We start from the raw sequence: 16153 nt of genomic DNA on the forward strand, positions 1-16153 counted from the left end.
TAGTTAGATAGAGATTCACCGTCAAGGCCACGTTTCTTCAAACTTGGACGAATGAGAGCCTCCTTAAGTTTATGACCCTATATAAAAACAACCCTTCAAAAAATCAATATATTCCCTATCTCAAATATTGGGAGAAAAATTTGAATATCAACCTTTGCCTTGTGGCTCCAAATTCAAATCTAAACTGTTTATATCAACAAAGTTCTTTCTTGCACCTCTGTCCCCCCGTAGAGAAATCACTGTTGTTCTTAGGATTTCGAAACGAAGGCGCTTTCTTATGTATCCAACAGCATCGGAATACCTTTGCCCTGTGTGGTATTCCATCTTGCTAGCAAGCTTCTTTACTAGTCTTTCAGCTTCACCACCCATTCCACCAGATGTTGAGAAAACTAACGGCGTGAAGCTTCCTTTCTCTACTTCCAGAACCCTTGCATTGTAACACCTTTTCTTCTCATTTTCATGGGACTGGTACATTGCTGGGATCGACTTGCTTGCATTGGAGGGGGCTGGGGCATGGAATACCCTTACATCAAAATATGCCCTCTCTGAAGCATTCCAAATCGATCTTGCAGAAATGTCCAGCCTAGCTTGGTCTCCTAGGACTGTTCCCTCTGACCCCATAACTACTGTATCCCTTACTACGGTGCACCACAAAAACATGAACTGAATGCCCTACTGCTGAACACCAGGCGGCCTACCGACAGTTGCGCCCATTTCCCAAAAAATCTTGGACCTGAAAAAATCGTCAAAAAACGAGGTCCAAGATCTTCAAAATCGAATAAAAAATGTTCTGTGGCCTATCTCAATATTCTGGCCTGATAATCTCTTTCAAATGGTCCTTAGAACATATCCTCAAAGTTTCAGGGTGATTGCTCAAAAAATGTAGGAGAAGATAGATTTTTAGACTCGATTTTCAGGGCGTGTGATTGAAAATTACGCATAAGCGCTGACCTTTGACCAGCGATAATTTTGGCTAGGAACAATATTTTTCCATGGGACCAAAAGCAGCTGATAGATATCACTCCCTTCTATCAGAAACAACTAAAAAGTCAATTTCGAGAGAATTTTGATGAAGACCCTGCCTGTATCTTTTCATGTCCTTAATAAACATTTTTTATTTTAGCCTGTTGTTTTACTTTAATTCTGATTATAATAAATTGCACAAAATTGTTTGTTAGATTGTCAGAAAAGAAACAAAATATTTTGATAATAGCTGAATTGAAGGATTTATGAATCTCAATTTCGTTAAAAATTGGTAAATGACAAACTTTTTTACTTTAAAAAAAATTGTATTTTACTTACTTTTCCATTTGTATTAATTTAAGTTCGTTCCAATTGGCACAGCAGAATACACTTGACAGGCAATAGAAATTTTCCATTGCTAAAAAAATTGTAGCAAGATGCGTTACTGGGCTGCGCCGCGCATCCAATAATGATTCTGTGGGCCTATCCGATCCGAGCTGCGAAAAATTTGTAGCGCGATGCACTACTGGGTCGCGCCGCGCATTTTCTCGCAACATGCAGATCGGCGAGATCAGAGATGCGACGACTGACACCCTGAATTATCAACGAAAAATTGACATCGTCAATTAATTACAAAATTTAAATGTTATTATATTATATGGTATAAATGGTTATGAAATTTTAATTGTTTTTTTTGGAAAGTCTCAAGCGTTTTGTTTATAATCCTGAAAAATCCATCCAGGAAAAATTTGAAAAATATAATAAAAGCTAAAGTCATGAACATAATATTTAATTATTTTGGGTTTTATACCTTAAATATTATGATACAGTATAATCATAATTTCAATGTAAGTTTCAAATGTAAGTTTGACGGATAATTTAATATTTGACGCGGACGATATCAATTCATTGCAGCTTGGCGATGTAATGTCCTTGGCCTTGATTCACAATATCAATCCTTCGAAGCTCGGTGAGGCCCAGTGGTGCATCTCGTTTGACATACGTTGCATGCCACTTTTCGCGCGCGAAGGCGTAACATGTATCAACATCTCGTCGATCTAGCGAGAAGTATAATTGAGTGCGCGGCGCGGCCCAGGATGCAGTAACGCATCGCGCTACAAACGGATAATACTCGTTTAAATTTCTTCAAAGTAGCGCGCGCCGCTTTCTTCTTGCAATATTAGCCGCAATATAGTGCTACTATACCCCTAGTTAGTCCATTAACAATTAAATGGAAAAGTGTACGTGAACAGTATTCATTTCAGCAACTAATATATAATATTGATTTTTAAAATCCGAAATTAAAAAATTGTTATTTTTAAAAGCATAAACCAAATTTTAATTTTCAATTTTAGTAAACCGAATTTTACTATGCGTACGTGTTTTTTTGTTTTGGTGTTAGAATGTAAAAGTATGTAATTAAATCCGGCGTTGCATCTATCAATTGATTTATGTCTGATTTATCTGTAAAGTAAGTAAGTAAGTAACGATATTGTTGTATAATTTGTATCATCATGTTGTCTTGACCAGTATGATTTCATTCGCCCATTTAGTTGAGTAATATTGTTTCATGTCATGTCATTGTATAGTAGTATTTTAAAGTGTAAAATATGTGGCTCCTTTATCAGAAATCTCTTACAACCTCATCCCTGCCCCTATCTCATGATGGAGTAGCTAGATGTGTGTATATTTGATTGTTGATATTTAATATTATGTAATATTGGTAGTAGTGGACAATATCAGTTACCTCTGCCAATTGCATCACTTGATTTAATTGATTAGAGTATTACAAATTTAATAGTTTTTGCGACGTATTGATCCAGATTTTCTTATTTCATGGTTTTGCATATATAAAGTAAAGTAAATTAAATTCATGACATTACATCATCACTCATTTCTACATCTCATCACATTACATGAAAAATTATATAAAGATATCCTTACCGACAGTAATAATTTATCGAATACAGTTTATTAAATATTATTATTCTGTTAAGAAGTACACTCATTGCACTAAGAGGAATCAGAGGAAGATCAACGGCCCAACATCTTGAACTGCATGACATCTCCTTCAACCTCATCCCCCAGAAGACGAGCTTTGAGGTCTCCTAGATTTGTTTATGCAAATTTTGATATTTTACTGTACTATTTTATGTTGTATATAATTTTACGGACGAAATGATCCCAGGGGGGACTCCCAACCCACCGCTTCGGCGGGTAGTTGACGCACCTTTCACAAGCAAGAGCCAGCTACATGGGTTGGGGGTCCCCCCTTTTTTATTTTTTATTTTTTATTTTTTTATTAAATATTATTAGATACATCATAATTTAAAAACCTATTCATACTTGGATCCAACCCATTGGAATAAAGATTTATGAAGTGCTCCTTTGCCACATAAGGATGAAACCAAAGACAATTGTTGTGTTTAATTATTTCTTCTTTTACCTTGGATATGCTGCAAGATTTGTGAGAGGTATGCTGCTATCGAACTTGTATTTTAATTAATTGTTATTTTAATATTAATTGTCTTGGTAGTCCTGCATATGTGTACTGCCTCAGCATGATTATGCTACGCATGACTGTGTAATAGTTACCTGTTTGTCTCATCGTAAAAAGGGCATTTTGACTACTTGTTTTTACCCTACTTGTTTTTACCTCCAAGCACCTTCTAAACTACTTACTATTATAGCTGGATATTCGATCAATTTAATAGTAAGTAGTTGGGGCGCCCAAAGGCAATGGCAATGTTACGTCACTGCACTGAAACAGCTACCCTTCATCTTTGTTTTTATGTAAAATTAAAGGCGAAATTGGTCCTACAAATTAACATAAACTAGTAATGGCCTGCTAATGCCAAGAAAGTGCTCATCTATGCTAATAATATTATGTGTTGTAATATATTTTTTTCGACATCACTATCAATTGAACTTGATGATTGATCCTTAGTATTAAGGGTGAATCCCATAACATGTAGTTACACTAAACTTCTACATGACATGTGCACCTCTGAGTGTATTTGAACCTGGCTGGCTATTGCTATGCTTGTTATGGTTCAAGTTTATCTACATTTATGCTGTGGAAGACGGAAGTTTAATTTTTGCTAGATTACTAGATGTACTTGTCGTAAATTGTCACTTGACTAGATTTATCATCTGTCATTGTGAGATTTCATTCCTGAAAGCGAATTTCCAAAACATTCTCTGAGGGCCTACAATCTGCATCCTCTTTTTCGAACCACACTTATTTCACGACTATTTCTGTCAGGCCCTAATATATATTATATTGATATGCATTAAAAAATCTTATTATTTTAATAGTACTTGAAACTGTGATTGAAAATGATCTCTATTGCCAAATTGCTTCTAGCAAAATTGTCAAAATGATCTGCTTTCAGCAAAAAAACGTTAATTTCTGTCTGTGCAAAGGTTTATGTTGGCTGCACATACAACTTTTCTCAGTGCATGGTTACCTCTACTATAATGCAGTATGCAAGGCACATAATATATTTAATAGTTTAAAATAGTTCATTTCTCAAAATACACGATTTTGGAGGCTTTTAAAATTTTTTGATTGTAGATTTCAATGTGGTCAAGTAAAAACGTAAAAATTTTCTGGGACCCAACTATAAATGCCCTGCAGGCTGGTGAGAAATTTTGTGCAAGAGTACTGGAAAGAAAAGCAATTTTGAAAGCTAAAGGTAAGGTGCAAATAAGGAATAAGGATCGTAGCTCAGAGATCACCACTGACTGCTAGAAAGTAAAAAATACGCTAACTTCTTTTTAAATTCAGAAAGCAGATTATGTCTGGGTTGGTGCAGTATGTTCTGGTGCGGGGTGATCTAAAAAGCACTTGGCCACTGGGTGCTATCATAGCTCAAGCTTGTCATGCATGCACTGCCGTGATTTATCAGTTTAGAAATGATGAAAATGTTGTTAACTACACCGCAGATATGGATAATATGCACAAGTGTGTACTGGAGGTAAAGTTATTTCGTGTTTTATCATAATTATAATTTTAGTTTAATTTAGTTAATTTAGTGAGCTGGAGTTGATTGTTATTTCAGACGAAATCTAATATCCACATTAAATCCTGTCATTATCCACATAAAGATACTCTTCCTTCATTGTAATTGCTCATATATTGTAGATAAAAAGTGAGGAACAATTGAAGAATCTGTCAGAGAAGTTGAAAGAAAACGGTATCGATCACAAGTTGTGGGTAGAGCAGCCGGAAAACATCCCAACTTGCTTAGCTGTTAAACCCTATCCTAAATCAGAAGTTAAAAAGTATTTCAATAAATATCAGTTATTAAAATAGGCTTCACTTTAGCTGTCTTAAATGGGGAAATAGCATTTTTTAGTTAGACAGTTAAAATAATTTATTTGAGATTTCAGTATTTATATTAATAATAACTAGCAGCATATAATAACTTAGAATATTTTTAAGTTATAAAGTTACGTCATCATTGAACTTAATTAATCTTATATTATGTAAGATGTAAGTAGTGACAAAGAGCAGTTTCTATGATCTTTACTAGAATCCATTAGCTCATGAATAGCTTAACCTGCTAGGAGAAAATGAAAGTGAAATGGAAAGTAAAAGTACTTTATTATCACGTGGTTAAGTTAGACCACGTAGCCATCATTTTCATTTGACCCTGACTTATTGTTCATGATGTAACTACTGGTAGCTTCCTTGACCTTTGACTGAAGTATTTACCTTAGATAAAATATGTTAAATAAGCCTGAGGTGACATCAGTGAAATCTAACAATTGAAATGTAAACAAGAGTTGAAGTATCGCAGATAAGGTGCTTATCGCTGACACGAGTTACGGTACGGTATAATGTTACCGCTAATATTGAGACGTTTAATTCACTTATATTCCCCTGTAATACGGAAACAATAGATGTCCAAGCTGGCCACAGCACGATGCACTTACGTTACATTATGATTATAATATGATATTTTTATAGTTTAGCTTCGCGGTCCTTAAAAAGGATAATCGTTTTTATATATAAGCCTTTAAATTCGTACGAATTTGAAATACTCCATTTGAGGCCCGGTAACATAGTCTATTTGCCCTCTTGTAGTTTTTAGCGATACGTTACTGTGCCCCGTTTTAAAAAAGTTTATTTTAATTTGTGTTCCTTTGCAGTAGTTGTTCAGAACTTGCATAAATTCCGTTCCTTCATAATTGGCCTAATATAATTCAGTATAGATTATGCATTATATTACTGTCTGCGATGTATGGAATGTAGCATAAATGAAACATTTGCGATGTCATTATCTAGGATTGCGTGGGGGCTACCTAGCGAAAAAAACTGTGCGTAATGTTTACCTTTGTCTGTCTACGTGCGTTGTATCGCACTGCAACAATAATATTCTACGTCACACTAATCGCGTGCTTGCTTTGTGTGTGTGTGCCATGAAACCAATTTATTATTTTCTCCGCTTCTCCTGCTGCGAGTGAAAAGTTCCCAAGGTTTGATTACTTTTGCATATTATTTAATTGGCTTAATTAAGAAAAAATAATGAGCTAAGATTGGTCATGTTTTCAAAAGTAGAAAGTGCCAGATTTGTTATAGAACACCAGCTACTCATGTGCTAATTGTCATGGACACAAACTGTCTGGAGACAAATATTAGGTCATGGAGCTGGGTGGCCTCATTTCACTCTATCATCGCCTGATTTCGTGTGCTTTTGTGTTGTGTTGATTTATTGTCATAATATTATGGTATTTGTACTTTATCTTTTATTTTGAAACTTACTTTCATCTAAACCCACCTCACTTCCTAGCTATGACAGACAGAGTTGCGAGTACGACAGCCGAGGTGGCTTCCTCCGCCTCCGAAGGAACAGCCGACCTGATGAGGAACGCGTCCCAAACCTCGGGAACCAGTACCACTGAACCCATGAGAAACACAGTGTTTAACTTTCTGAGGAAGAGGAAAAAGAGTGAGAAGACTGGTGGAAGACAGTATAGGGAGTACATGTGCTGTGTGTGTTTAATGGTAAGTGTATCCGTTTAAAGCGGGAATTTTCAAGAATTTACAAGAAGTCTGAATTGTGATGAGAATTAACTTCTATATAAATTATTATAATCTATAATTATGGCCTTCTTCATTAAAATTTCATGACACCATTGGAGACTATTGCTCCTCTAGTTATAACAAGAGAGCACATTAAAATATTCAGGTAAGGATCTTTAAATATCAAATGACATCTTTAAGCGCAACTATGTATCCACCCACGGATTATAAACAGTTTACTAAACTTCAAAAACCACTGCCTAGACTGCCACTTAGCAAGTTCTCTCTATTTAAATAAATAAATCCCGTCTAGAGAGTTGCCTTTGATGACTCCTGCAAGTTCAGTGCAACTTCCCTGCACTTCTAATCGCTGATTCTTTTGACAACTTCTACACACACAACCCGAGTCGATTGCAACTGTCTGCAACCTTGAGCTCAGAGATTAACATGAAATCCGCGACAGGTGTGATCACCATCATATTTAACAAACTGCTGTCATGTGAACTGCAGTATGAAGTTGTTGCTTACCATAAAGCAATAAAGCAGTTGTAGTCCCATCAAAATGGTGGCTCATGCCTACAATCCCGACACTAAACTTGTGATCCCTCTTGACACTTCGGATAACTGTCGACATTTAAATCACTGTCTTCTAAAAGAGTCCACACTCCACTCGTTCCTTAGATACATTACGTCATGTGCATTATAAGACCAACATCAAGCATGCCCCATCCGCAAATTATGACAAATTTATAAATAGTTATACAATATTGTCTTTACACAGTTGGATAAATTTATAAATAGTTATACAATAATGTCTAAACACTGGAGACATTGCAGTTGTTATAACCATCTATTTAATTTTAAACTGCACTATAACCTCACTTTTGTAAATTTAATTTATAAAACCTTCTGATTTTGCATATGTAAACTGTCCAGTTATGCAGTGCTCTAGTATTAAACGTTTTAAGACCTTTAGAGCGCAGTATTTTAAAGATCGACCCCCGGTAACTCAATATCTCTCATTGTCAGAAAGTATAAAAAGAATTTATATTGGATTGCCTCTCCTGCTTTTACTAACGTCCACAAATAGCATATCTACGGTAGTTAGAATTAAATGCTAAGTGACAAGAGTAAGATAAGATTACTTGAAACTTTAGATCTATTCAGGGATTTTCATTGGCTGACCGAACCGATAGGATATGTAATATATATCACTTAACAATCTCTAGTGTACCCCAGCCGAGCTATTTTTACCTTTTTTCTCCCTGTCTTGAAATACTTAAATTGCTTCTGGTAATGACCTTAAATCTATAAATAGTTTTCCAGAGAAAAGCTCAAATCTATAAATAAGCTTCCAGAGAATCAAATGGTCGCTTCAAATCGAATCAGTCATGAAGCATCGGATAGATTGGAATTATTGTAATTGACTTCTTGACAAATGAAAGAGTTAATTATATGTAACAGTAATATCTCCCCTCAGAACAAAGTGAAGTACGAATTCCCAAAGTTGTTGTCATGCAGTCACAGAACCTGTGAAGAGTGTCTTAGACTTTACTTTAAGACGCGGGTAAAGCAGATTTCATTACTTATTTTATCATTGTTTCAAAACTGTGTGCAACAATTTAAGAAGAATTTGACATTATCTCAACTTCCGGGTTCTAACTGGTGAGTGGGGTGTTTAAGATATCCTATATCTCCCTACATTGACATACTGTTACTCTCTCTCAGATAAGCACGGGATCAACGAACATAACTTGTCCCAATCCTGGGTGTTATGGAACGTATACTCCAAAACATGTTAAAATGGTTCTCCGCAACGACCACCTTCACAATAAATACCAAGGTAAGTCACAATGTCATTATCACAGACCGTAATACCCGGTTACTGATGGGGAGGAGAACCATGTAATGTTTTTGACACGTGACTGTGATAAACCTATCAGCTTCCATTATCGGCCAGTTAAAACCCAGAATCACTGTCAGGTGTCAAAACAAATATTATGGTTCACCTAGCCACAATACTATCCAGGCCTGTTTTGTTGTATCTTTGAGCAACTCTTTATAAATACATAAAATTTCATATTGACACATCTTTACTTGATATTTGATATGGGTCGTCATTGACAACACTCTATAATACTACTGAAATGAACTACTACTGAAATGAACCGATCATGATATTCGATATCTACTCAAAATGTAAATATTTTGCTTTTTTGTTGAACTATTTGAATTAGTTAAATTAGTACTACAGTATGATCTAGCTAAAACTACTCAACCAGTTATCTCTACTACTCAACCAGTTATCTAACTGTAATTACTCTAGTAACCGCCAAAACGTTTACTTTATAAAACCCTCATCTACGTGTTTTAATTTCAAAACGACATTAAATTTTTGGCATTTCTATTGGCTATTTAGTATTTACTGCTGTAACTTGATAAGCGGCACCACTGCACAATCCAGCCATTGAGTTCGCGGCATTACTTAAACCTATTAAACCCATTATTACAACACAATAATACGGCTCGTACGGGGGTGAATTTTGCAGATTTACAAACGGATCGGTATTAATGTCGGCCTATAATGTGATAGTATTTCTACAGTTGCAACACGTACACAATTTACTAAAATATATTCACATTATAATATTACAAAGGCTAGTACAAAATAACCACTTAGCCATCCCTGGCGTTGGTAAATTCATGTGCACCCAATGACGCACCCTTTTAACATGTTCCCTAGGTAGCAAATTTATTGGAGTAATGAAATTTCATCCGCCTGGCTCAGTCAAAAGGGAGGGATTCCTAAATTATTATAATTAGAATTATGGGCAAGTTTCCATAAACGATATTTTATTATCGGCGCCGATAATCGCTTATTGAGCGCTTTTTCGGCGCTTTTAAAAAAAAAAACCGTTTACAATCGCTTTTTTTACGATTATAAACGGTTCAAAAAAAATCGCTTATAATCGACTATAATTGGTGTTATAATTCAAAAAAGCGCTTTTTTAAATTTATAAGCGCTTTTAAGCGCTTACTAGCGTCGCTGAGCGATTTGAAAGCGGTTTTCCAGTAGGATTGGCGCCAAAAACGGGTGGATAAGTGGTTGGCCGGATAAGCGATTCGTAAGCGCTTTTTTGAACCATTTATAAGCGATTATAAGCGCTTATAATTGGGGTGCAATTTAGCTGTTTGTAAAGCGCAAATAAAGCGCTTATAAGCGCTTTTAAAATTGAGTCAGGAAAACGCTATATTACATCTTATAACCGCTTATAATCGATTATAAGCGTTTTTTTAGAAATCGCTTATAACGGCTAATTCATCGCTATTTCACCGCTTTTACCGCTTTTCCTATCATCCATGGCCAGGTGAGCAGGAATTAAAAAGCGCTTATAAGCGCTTTTTCGATGCTGCCCCTAGCCTGGTCGGAACGGGGTAGTGCCCGGAATTTAAAAGTGCTTATAAGCGATTTCTCAATTCCCCTTAACCTGGTTGGAACTTTCATGTGCTTTTCTGAGCAACCTGGGGTGCACCGGCAGAGTCAGGATTTAAAAGCGCTTATGATCGCTTTTCTACCGCTTTTCCTATCACCCATGGCCTGGTTGGCAAGAATTATAAAGCGCTTATAAGCGTTTTTTCAATGCTGCCCCTAACCTGTTCGGAACGGGGGTGTGCCCGGAATTAATAGCGCTTATAAACGATTTCTATAAACGATAAGCGTTTTTTCAATGCTGCCCCTAACCTGTTCGGAACGGGGGTGTGCCCGGAATTTAAAAGTGCTTATAAGCGATTTCTCAATTCCCCTTAACCTGGTTGGAACTTTCATGTGCTTTTCTGAGCAACCTGGGGTGCACCGGCAGAGTCAGGATTTAAAAGCGCTTATGATCGCTTTTCTACCGCTTTTCCTATCACCCATGGCCTGGTTGGCAAGAATTATAAAGCGCTTATAAGCGTTTTTTCAATGCTGCCCCTAACCTGTTCGGAACGGGGGTGTGCCCGGAATTAAAAAGCGCTTATAAACGATTTCTAAATTCTCTTCAACCTGGTCGGAACTGGAGAGTGCCCACTTGCATGTGCTTTTCTGAGCAACCTGGGGTGCACCGGCAGAGTCAGGATTTAAAAGCGCTTATAGGCGCTTATGATTGCTTTTCTACCGCTTTTCCCATCACCCATGGCCTGGTTGGCAAGAATTATAAAGCGCTTATAAGCGTTTTTTCAATGCTGCCCCTAACCTGGTCGGAACGATGGAGTGCCTGGAATTAATAAGCGCTTATAAGCGATTTCTCAATTCCCCTTAACCTGGTCGGAACTAGAAATCAGAGTGCCCACTTATAAGTGCTTTTCTGTGCAACCTGGGGTGCACCGGCAGAGTCAGGATTTAAAAGCGCTTATAGGTGCTTATGATCGCTTTTCTACCGCTTTTCCCATTACCCATGGCCTGGTTGGCAAGAATTTTAAGCGCTTTTTCAATGCTACCCCTAACCTGGTCGGAACGGGGGAGTGCCTGGAATTAATATGCGCTTATAAGCGATTTCTGAATTCCCCTTAACCTGGTCGGAACTGGAAATCAGAGTGCCCGCTTATAAGTTCTTTTCTGTGCAACCTGGGGTGCACCGGCAGAGTCAGGATTTAAAAGCGCTTAAATAGGCGCTTATGATCGCTTTTCTACCGCTTTTCCTATCGCCCATGGCCTGGTTGGCAGGAATTAGAAAGCGCCTATAAGCGCTTTTTCAATGCTGCCACTAACCTGGTCGCAACGGGGGAGTGCCCGGAATTAAAAGGCGCTTATAAGCACTTTTTCAATGCTGCCCCTAACCTGGTCGGAACGGGGGAGTGCCCGGAATTTAAAAGCGCTTATAGTTATAAGCGATTTCTCAATTCCCTTCAACCTGGTCGGAACTGGAGAGTGCCCACTCGTATGTGCTTTTCTGAGCAAACTGGGGTGCACCGGCAGAGTCAGGATTTAAAAGCGCTTATAGGCGCTTATGATCGCTTATTTACCGCTTTTCCCATCACCCATGGGCACCTAAGGATTTGAAAAGCGGTTATAAGTTATAAGCGATTACAATCACTTTTTATTGCTGGTTTTTACCGATTTATCTATCATTTATCAACATGGATTTAAACATAGTTGTTTGCCTGGCGATCTAGAAGCCAAGCAAGAAGGCTAAGTGCACGGCGCGGCAAAGTTCTCCGACAATAATTGTCAGAAATTGTAAAGCGCTTGCAATTGTTTATTTATATGTTGTTAATGGTGGTGGTTGTCCTGGTGGCGGTCGATGCGCGCTGCGTCATCAGTCATACACACTTCACATTCAGAACTTGCAAAAGAAAAATATAGTATATGAAATTAAATTATTGCGCTGGGCCACGCTCAGTCTGTCAACGAGTATGACAGGCCTGTTTATGTCATTCCAAGGAATCTCTAGTCAGGCTGAGCGAATCACGACGTCTGAAAAAAGTGCGGTGCTCATTGAAAGTTTGTGTGTGCGTGACCAGCATTCACGTACTTGTTCATAATCAATCGTGGACATTAAAACAAGTGCACACTGAGTACCAATAGGAAAAAAGTAATGTATATATACGCTAGTAAAGCCGTGCGCGTGCAGGCGTGCTGAGATAGCTTGTAAAATTTGGTTATTAGATAGTAAAACTGCAACAAATAAACCGCGCCAGATTGCGCGTTTGAATCGCTCCTACGAAATCGCTCGCCCAAATTTTAAGAAAATTCTTGTGAAAAGGCCTTTGGGTATGACATTGATCTAAATCGGTGTATTTTTTGGACGCTGATCCCGAATCACCCGCCATGACGTAGGGTAAAAATATTTCCCTGGAGAGTTACATGGGCAAAAACCGTTTTAGTCACGTGACAGGCTAGTAAAACATGATTTCGATTGTTTAGGGCTCATGTTAGGGTTTGGGTTAAGGTACGCGGGTTATGGATAGCTTCGGGGTTATGATTGGGATTAGGGTTTATGTAAAATTGTTTTGTACGGCTGCAAAACCATAAAAACCAAGGTCACGTGAAATTTTTGGGCGAGCGAATTAAGCAAGAGCCGGTCGCGGTTTTTATACAAAAATAAGCGTACACATGATATACAATGCAATAAAGCTAAGAGTTTCTGCATGTTCGATTATTTTGCACCTAACTCAATTCCGAATCACCCCTCATGGCTGTATTATATATAGTTATAACCATAAGTTTGTGTGTTTATAACCATACAAGACGTATTTATACCATGCAAAACGTATTTATAAGCATGCAAGACACTTAATTGTCGCCGGTCTAATTGCTTATCTTTGTGATAAATATTTTAAGAGTATCACTTGACCATTGCATGTTACATGTTACTGGTCTGGCCCGACATAGCACGTGCCATCGTGGCATTTCGAGAAGAAAGCGGCGCGCGCTACTTTAGACGAGTAACATCCGTCAATTAAGAGTATCACCTGTTAACCATGGGTATTGGGTCTACTTGTATCATTCAGGTCGCGTCGTGACATAGTCATAAGTAAATTAAACAATTGCGCGGTAATCGTGAATCGGTAAACAAGCTGATATGCCCATTTTACAGCATGAACTAACATGAGACAAAATAAAATATTGACTCACAATGCGATGTCAATCTTTCAATTCACAGCTTGGCGAGGCCCAGTCTAGTGGTGAATTTTTACCAAACTAGCGAAGCGCAATGTTGAATGTGATTGCGAGAATTGACGGGTGACACTCGTAAAATATTTGTTCCATATATTGGAGTCCAACTCGGCTTTTACTAATTCGCTCGCCCAAAAATTTCACGTGACTTTGGTTTTTATGGTTTTGCAGCCGTACAAAACGGTTTTACATAAATCCTAATCCCAACCCTAACCCTAACCATAACCCCGAAGTTAACCATAACCCTTTCCACAAGCCTAACCCTAACCCGGGCCCTAAACAATCGAATTCGTATTTTACTAGCCTGTCACGTGACCAAAACGGTTTTTTGCCCATAACTCTCCAGGGAAGCATTTTAACCCTACGTCATGGGGGGTGATTCGGAATCAGCGTCCAAAAATACACCGATATAGATCACTTTCATGCCCCAAAGGGCCTTTTCACAAGAATTTCCTTAAAATTTGGGCGAGCGATTTAGTAGAAGCGGTAGAAAATCGATCATAAGCGCCTATAAGCGCTTTTAAATCCTGATTCTGCCGGTGACCCCAGGTTGCACAGAAAAGCACTTATAACTATAAGCGGGCACACTGATTTCCAGTTCTGACCAGGTTGAGGGGAATTGAGAAATCGCTTATAAGCGCAGCATTAAAAAAGCGCTAATGAGCGCTTTTTAATTCCGGGCACTCCCCCGTTCCGACCAGGTTAGTGGCAGCATTGAAAAAGCGCTTATAAGCGCTTTCTAATTCTTGCCAACCAGGCCATGGGTGATAGGAAAAGCGGTAGTAAAGCGATCATAAGCGCTTTTAAATCCTGACTCTGCCGTGTACCCCAGGTTGCTCAGAAAAGCACTTATAAGCGGGCACTCTGATTTCCAGTTCCGACCAGGTTAGGGGCAGCATTTAAAAAGCGCTTATGAGCGCTTTTTAATTCCGGGCACTCCCCCGTTCCGACCAGGTTAGTGGCAGCATTGAAAAAGCGCTTATAAGCGCTTTCTAATTCTTGCCAACCAGGCCATGGGTGATAGGAAAAGCGGTAGAAAAGCGATCATAAGCGCTTTTAAATCCTGACTCTGCCGGTGCACCCCAGGTTGCTCAGAAAAGCACTTATAAGCGGGCACTCTGATTTCCAGTTCCGATCAGGTTAGGGGCAGCATTTAAAAAGCGCTTAAGAGCGCTTTTTAATTCCGGGCACACCCCTGTTCCGAACAGGTTAGGGGCAGCATTGAAAAAACGCTTATAAGCGCTTTATAATTCTTGCCAACCAGGCCATTGGTGATAGAAAAAGCGGTAGAAAAGCGATCATAAGCGCCTATAAGCGCTTTTGAATCCTGACTCTGCCGGTGCACCCCAGGTTGCTCAGAAAAGCACATGCAAGTTCCGACCAGGTTAAGGGGAATTGAGAAATCGCTTATAAGCGCTTTTTAATTCCGGGCACTCCCCCGTTCCGACCAGGTTAGTGGCAGCATTGAAAAAGCGCTTATAAGCGCTTTTTAATTCCGGGCACACCCCTGTTCCGAACAGGTTAGGGGCAGCATTGAAAAAACGCTTATAAGCGCTTTATAATTCTTGCCAACCAGGCCATGGGTGATAGAAAAAGCGGTAGAAAAGCGATCATAAGCGCCTATAAGCGCTTTTAAATCCTGACTCTGCCGGTGCACCCCAGGTTGCTCAGAAAAGCACATGAAAGTTCCAACCAGGTTAGGGGGAATTGAGAATTCGCTTATAAGCGCTTTTAAATTCCGGGCACTACCCCGTTCCGACCAGGCTAGGGGCAGCATCGAAAAAGCGCTTATAAGCGCTTTTTAATTCCTGCTCACCTGGCCATGGATGATAGGAAAAGCGGTAAAAGCGGTGAAATAGCGATGAATTAGCCGTTATAAGCGATTTCTAAAAAAACGCTTATAATCGATTATAAGCGGTTATAAGATGTAATATAGCGTTTTCCTGACTCAATTTTAAAAGCGCTTATAAGCGCTTTATTTGCGCATTACAAACAGCTAAATTGCACCCCAATTATAAGCGCTTATAATCGCTTATAAATGGTCCAAAAAAGCGCCTACGAATCGCTTATCCGGCCAACCGCTTATCCACTCGTTTTTGGCGCCAATCCTACTGGAAAACCGCTTTCAAATCGCTCAGCGACGCTAGTAAGCGCTTAAAAGCGCTTATAAGTGCTTTTAAATTCAAAAAAGCGCTTTTTTGAATTATGACACCAATTATAGTCGATTATAAGCGATTTTTTAAAAACCGTTTATAATCGTAAAAAAAGCGATTGTAAACGGTTTTTAAAAAAAAAAGCGCCGAAAAAGCGCTCAATAAGCGATTATCGGCGCCGATCATAAAATATCGTTTATGGAAACTTGCCGAATTATGCACCATTTGCCCAAAATCGAAACTTACGACCGGGTAGTGAGCACATTTGAAGTTTTGGGTTTTGTTCATGTTAAATCAAATGTTAATTAAGCTCAGAAATACATGAAACTTCCATGCGCATTCCGCATAATA

General features: G+C 38.5%; 2 protein-coding genes across 2 annotated transcripts in view; one reads left to right on the forward strand and one right to left on the reverse strand.

The window, feature by feature from the left end:
- The window catches only part of LOC134822799 (protein ABHD13-like), a 948842-nt gene that overhangs the window by 737691 nt on the left and 194998 nt on the right, over nt 1–16153 (reverse strand). The gene's annotated exons all lie outside the window — the stretch shown is intronic.
- The window catches only part of LOC134822541 (E3 ubiquitin-protein ligase RNF19B-like), a 118616-nt gene that overhangs the window by 73705 nt on the left and 28758 nt on the right, over nt 1–16153 (forward strand). The window contains exons 2-4 of the mRNA XM_063833649.1: nt 6762–6976; nt 8475–8561; nt 8723–8837. Of these exons, the coding sequence (XP_063689719.1) occupies nt 6764–6976; nt 8475–8561; nt 8723–8837 (415 nt within the window). The 5' untranslated portion in view covers nt 6762–6763. The remainder of the gene's footprint in view (nt 1–6761; nt 6977–8474; nt 8562–8722; nt 8838–16153) is intronic.

Source organism: Bolinopsis microptera, chromosome 11 (assembly GCF_026151205.1).
Source record: "Bolinopsis microptera isolate Bmic1 chromosome 11, MBARI_Bmic_1.0, whole genome shotgun sequence".
NCBI classification, from domain to species: Eukaryota; Metazoa; Ctenophora; class Tentaculata; order Lobata; family Bolinopsidae; genus Bolinopsis; species Bolinopsis microptera.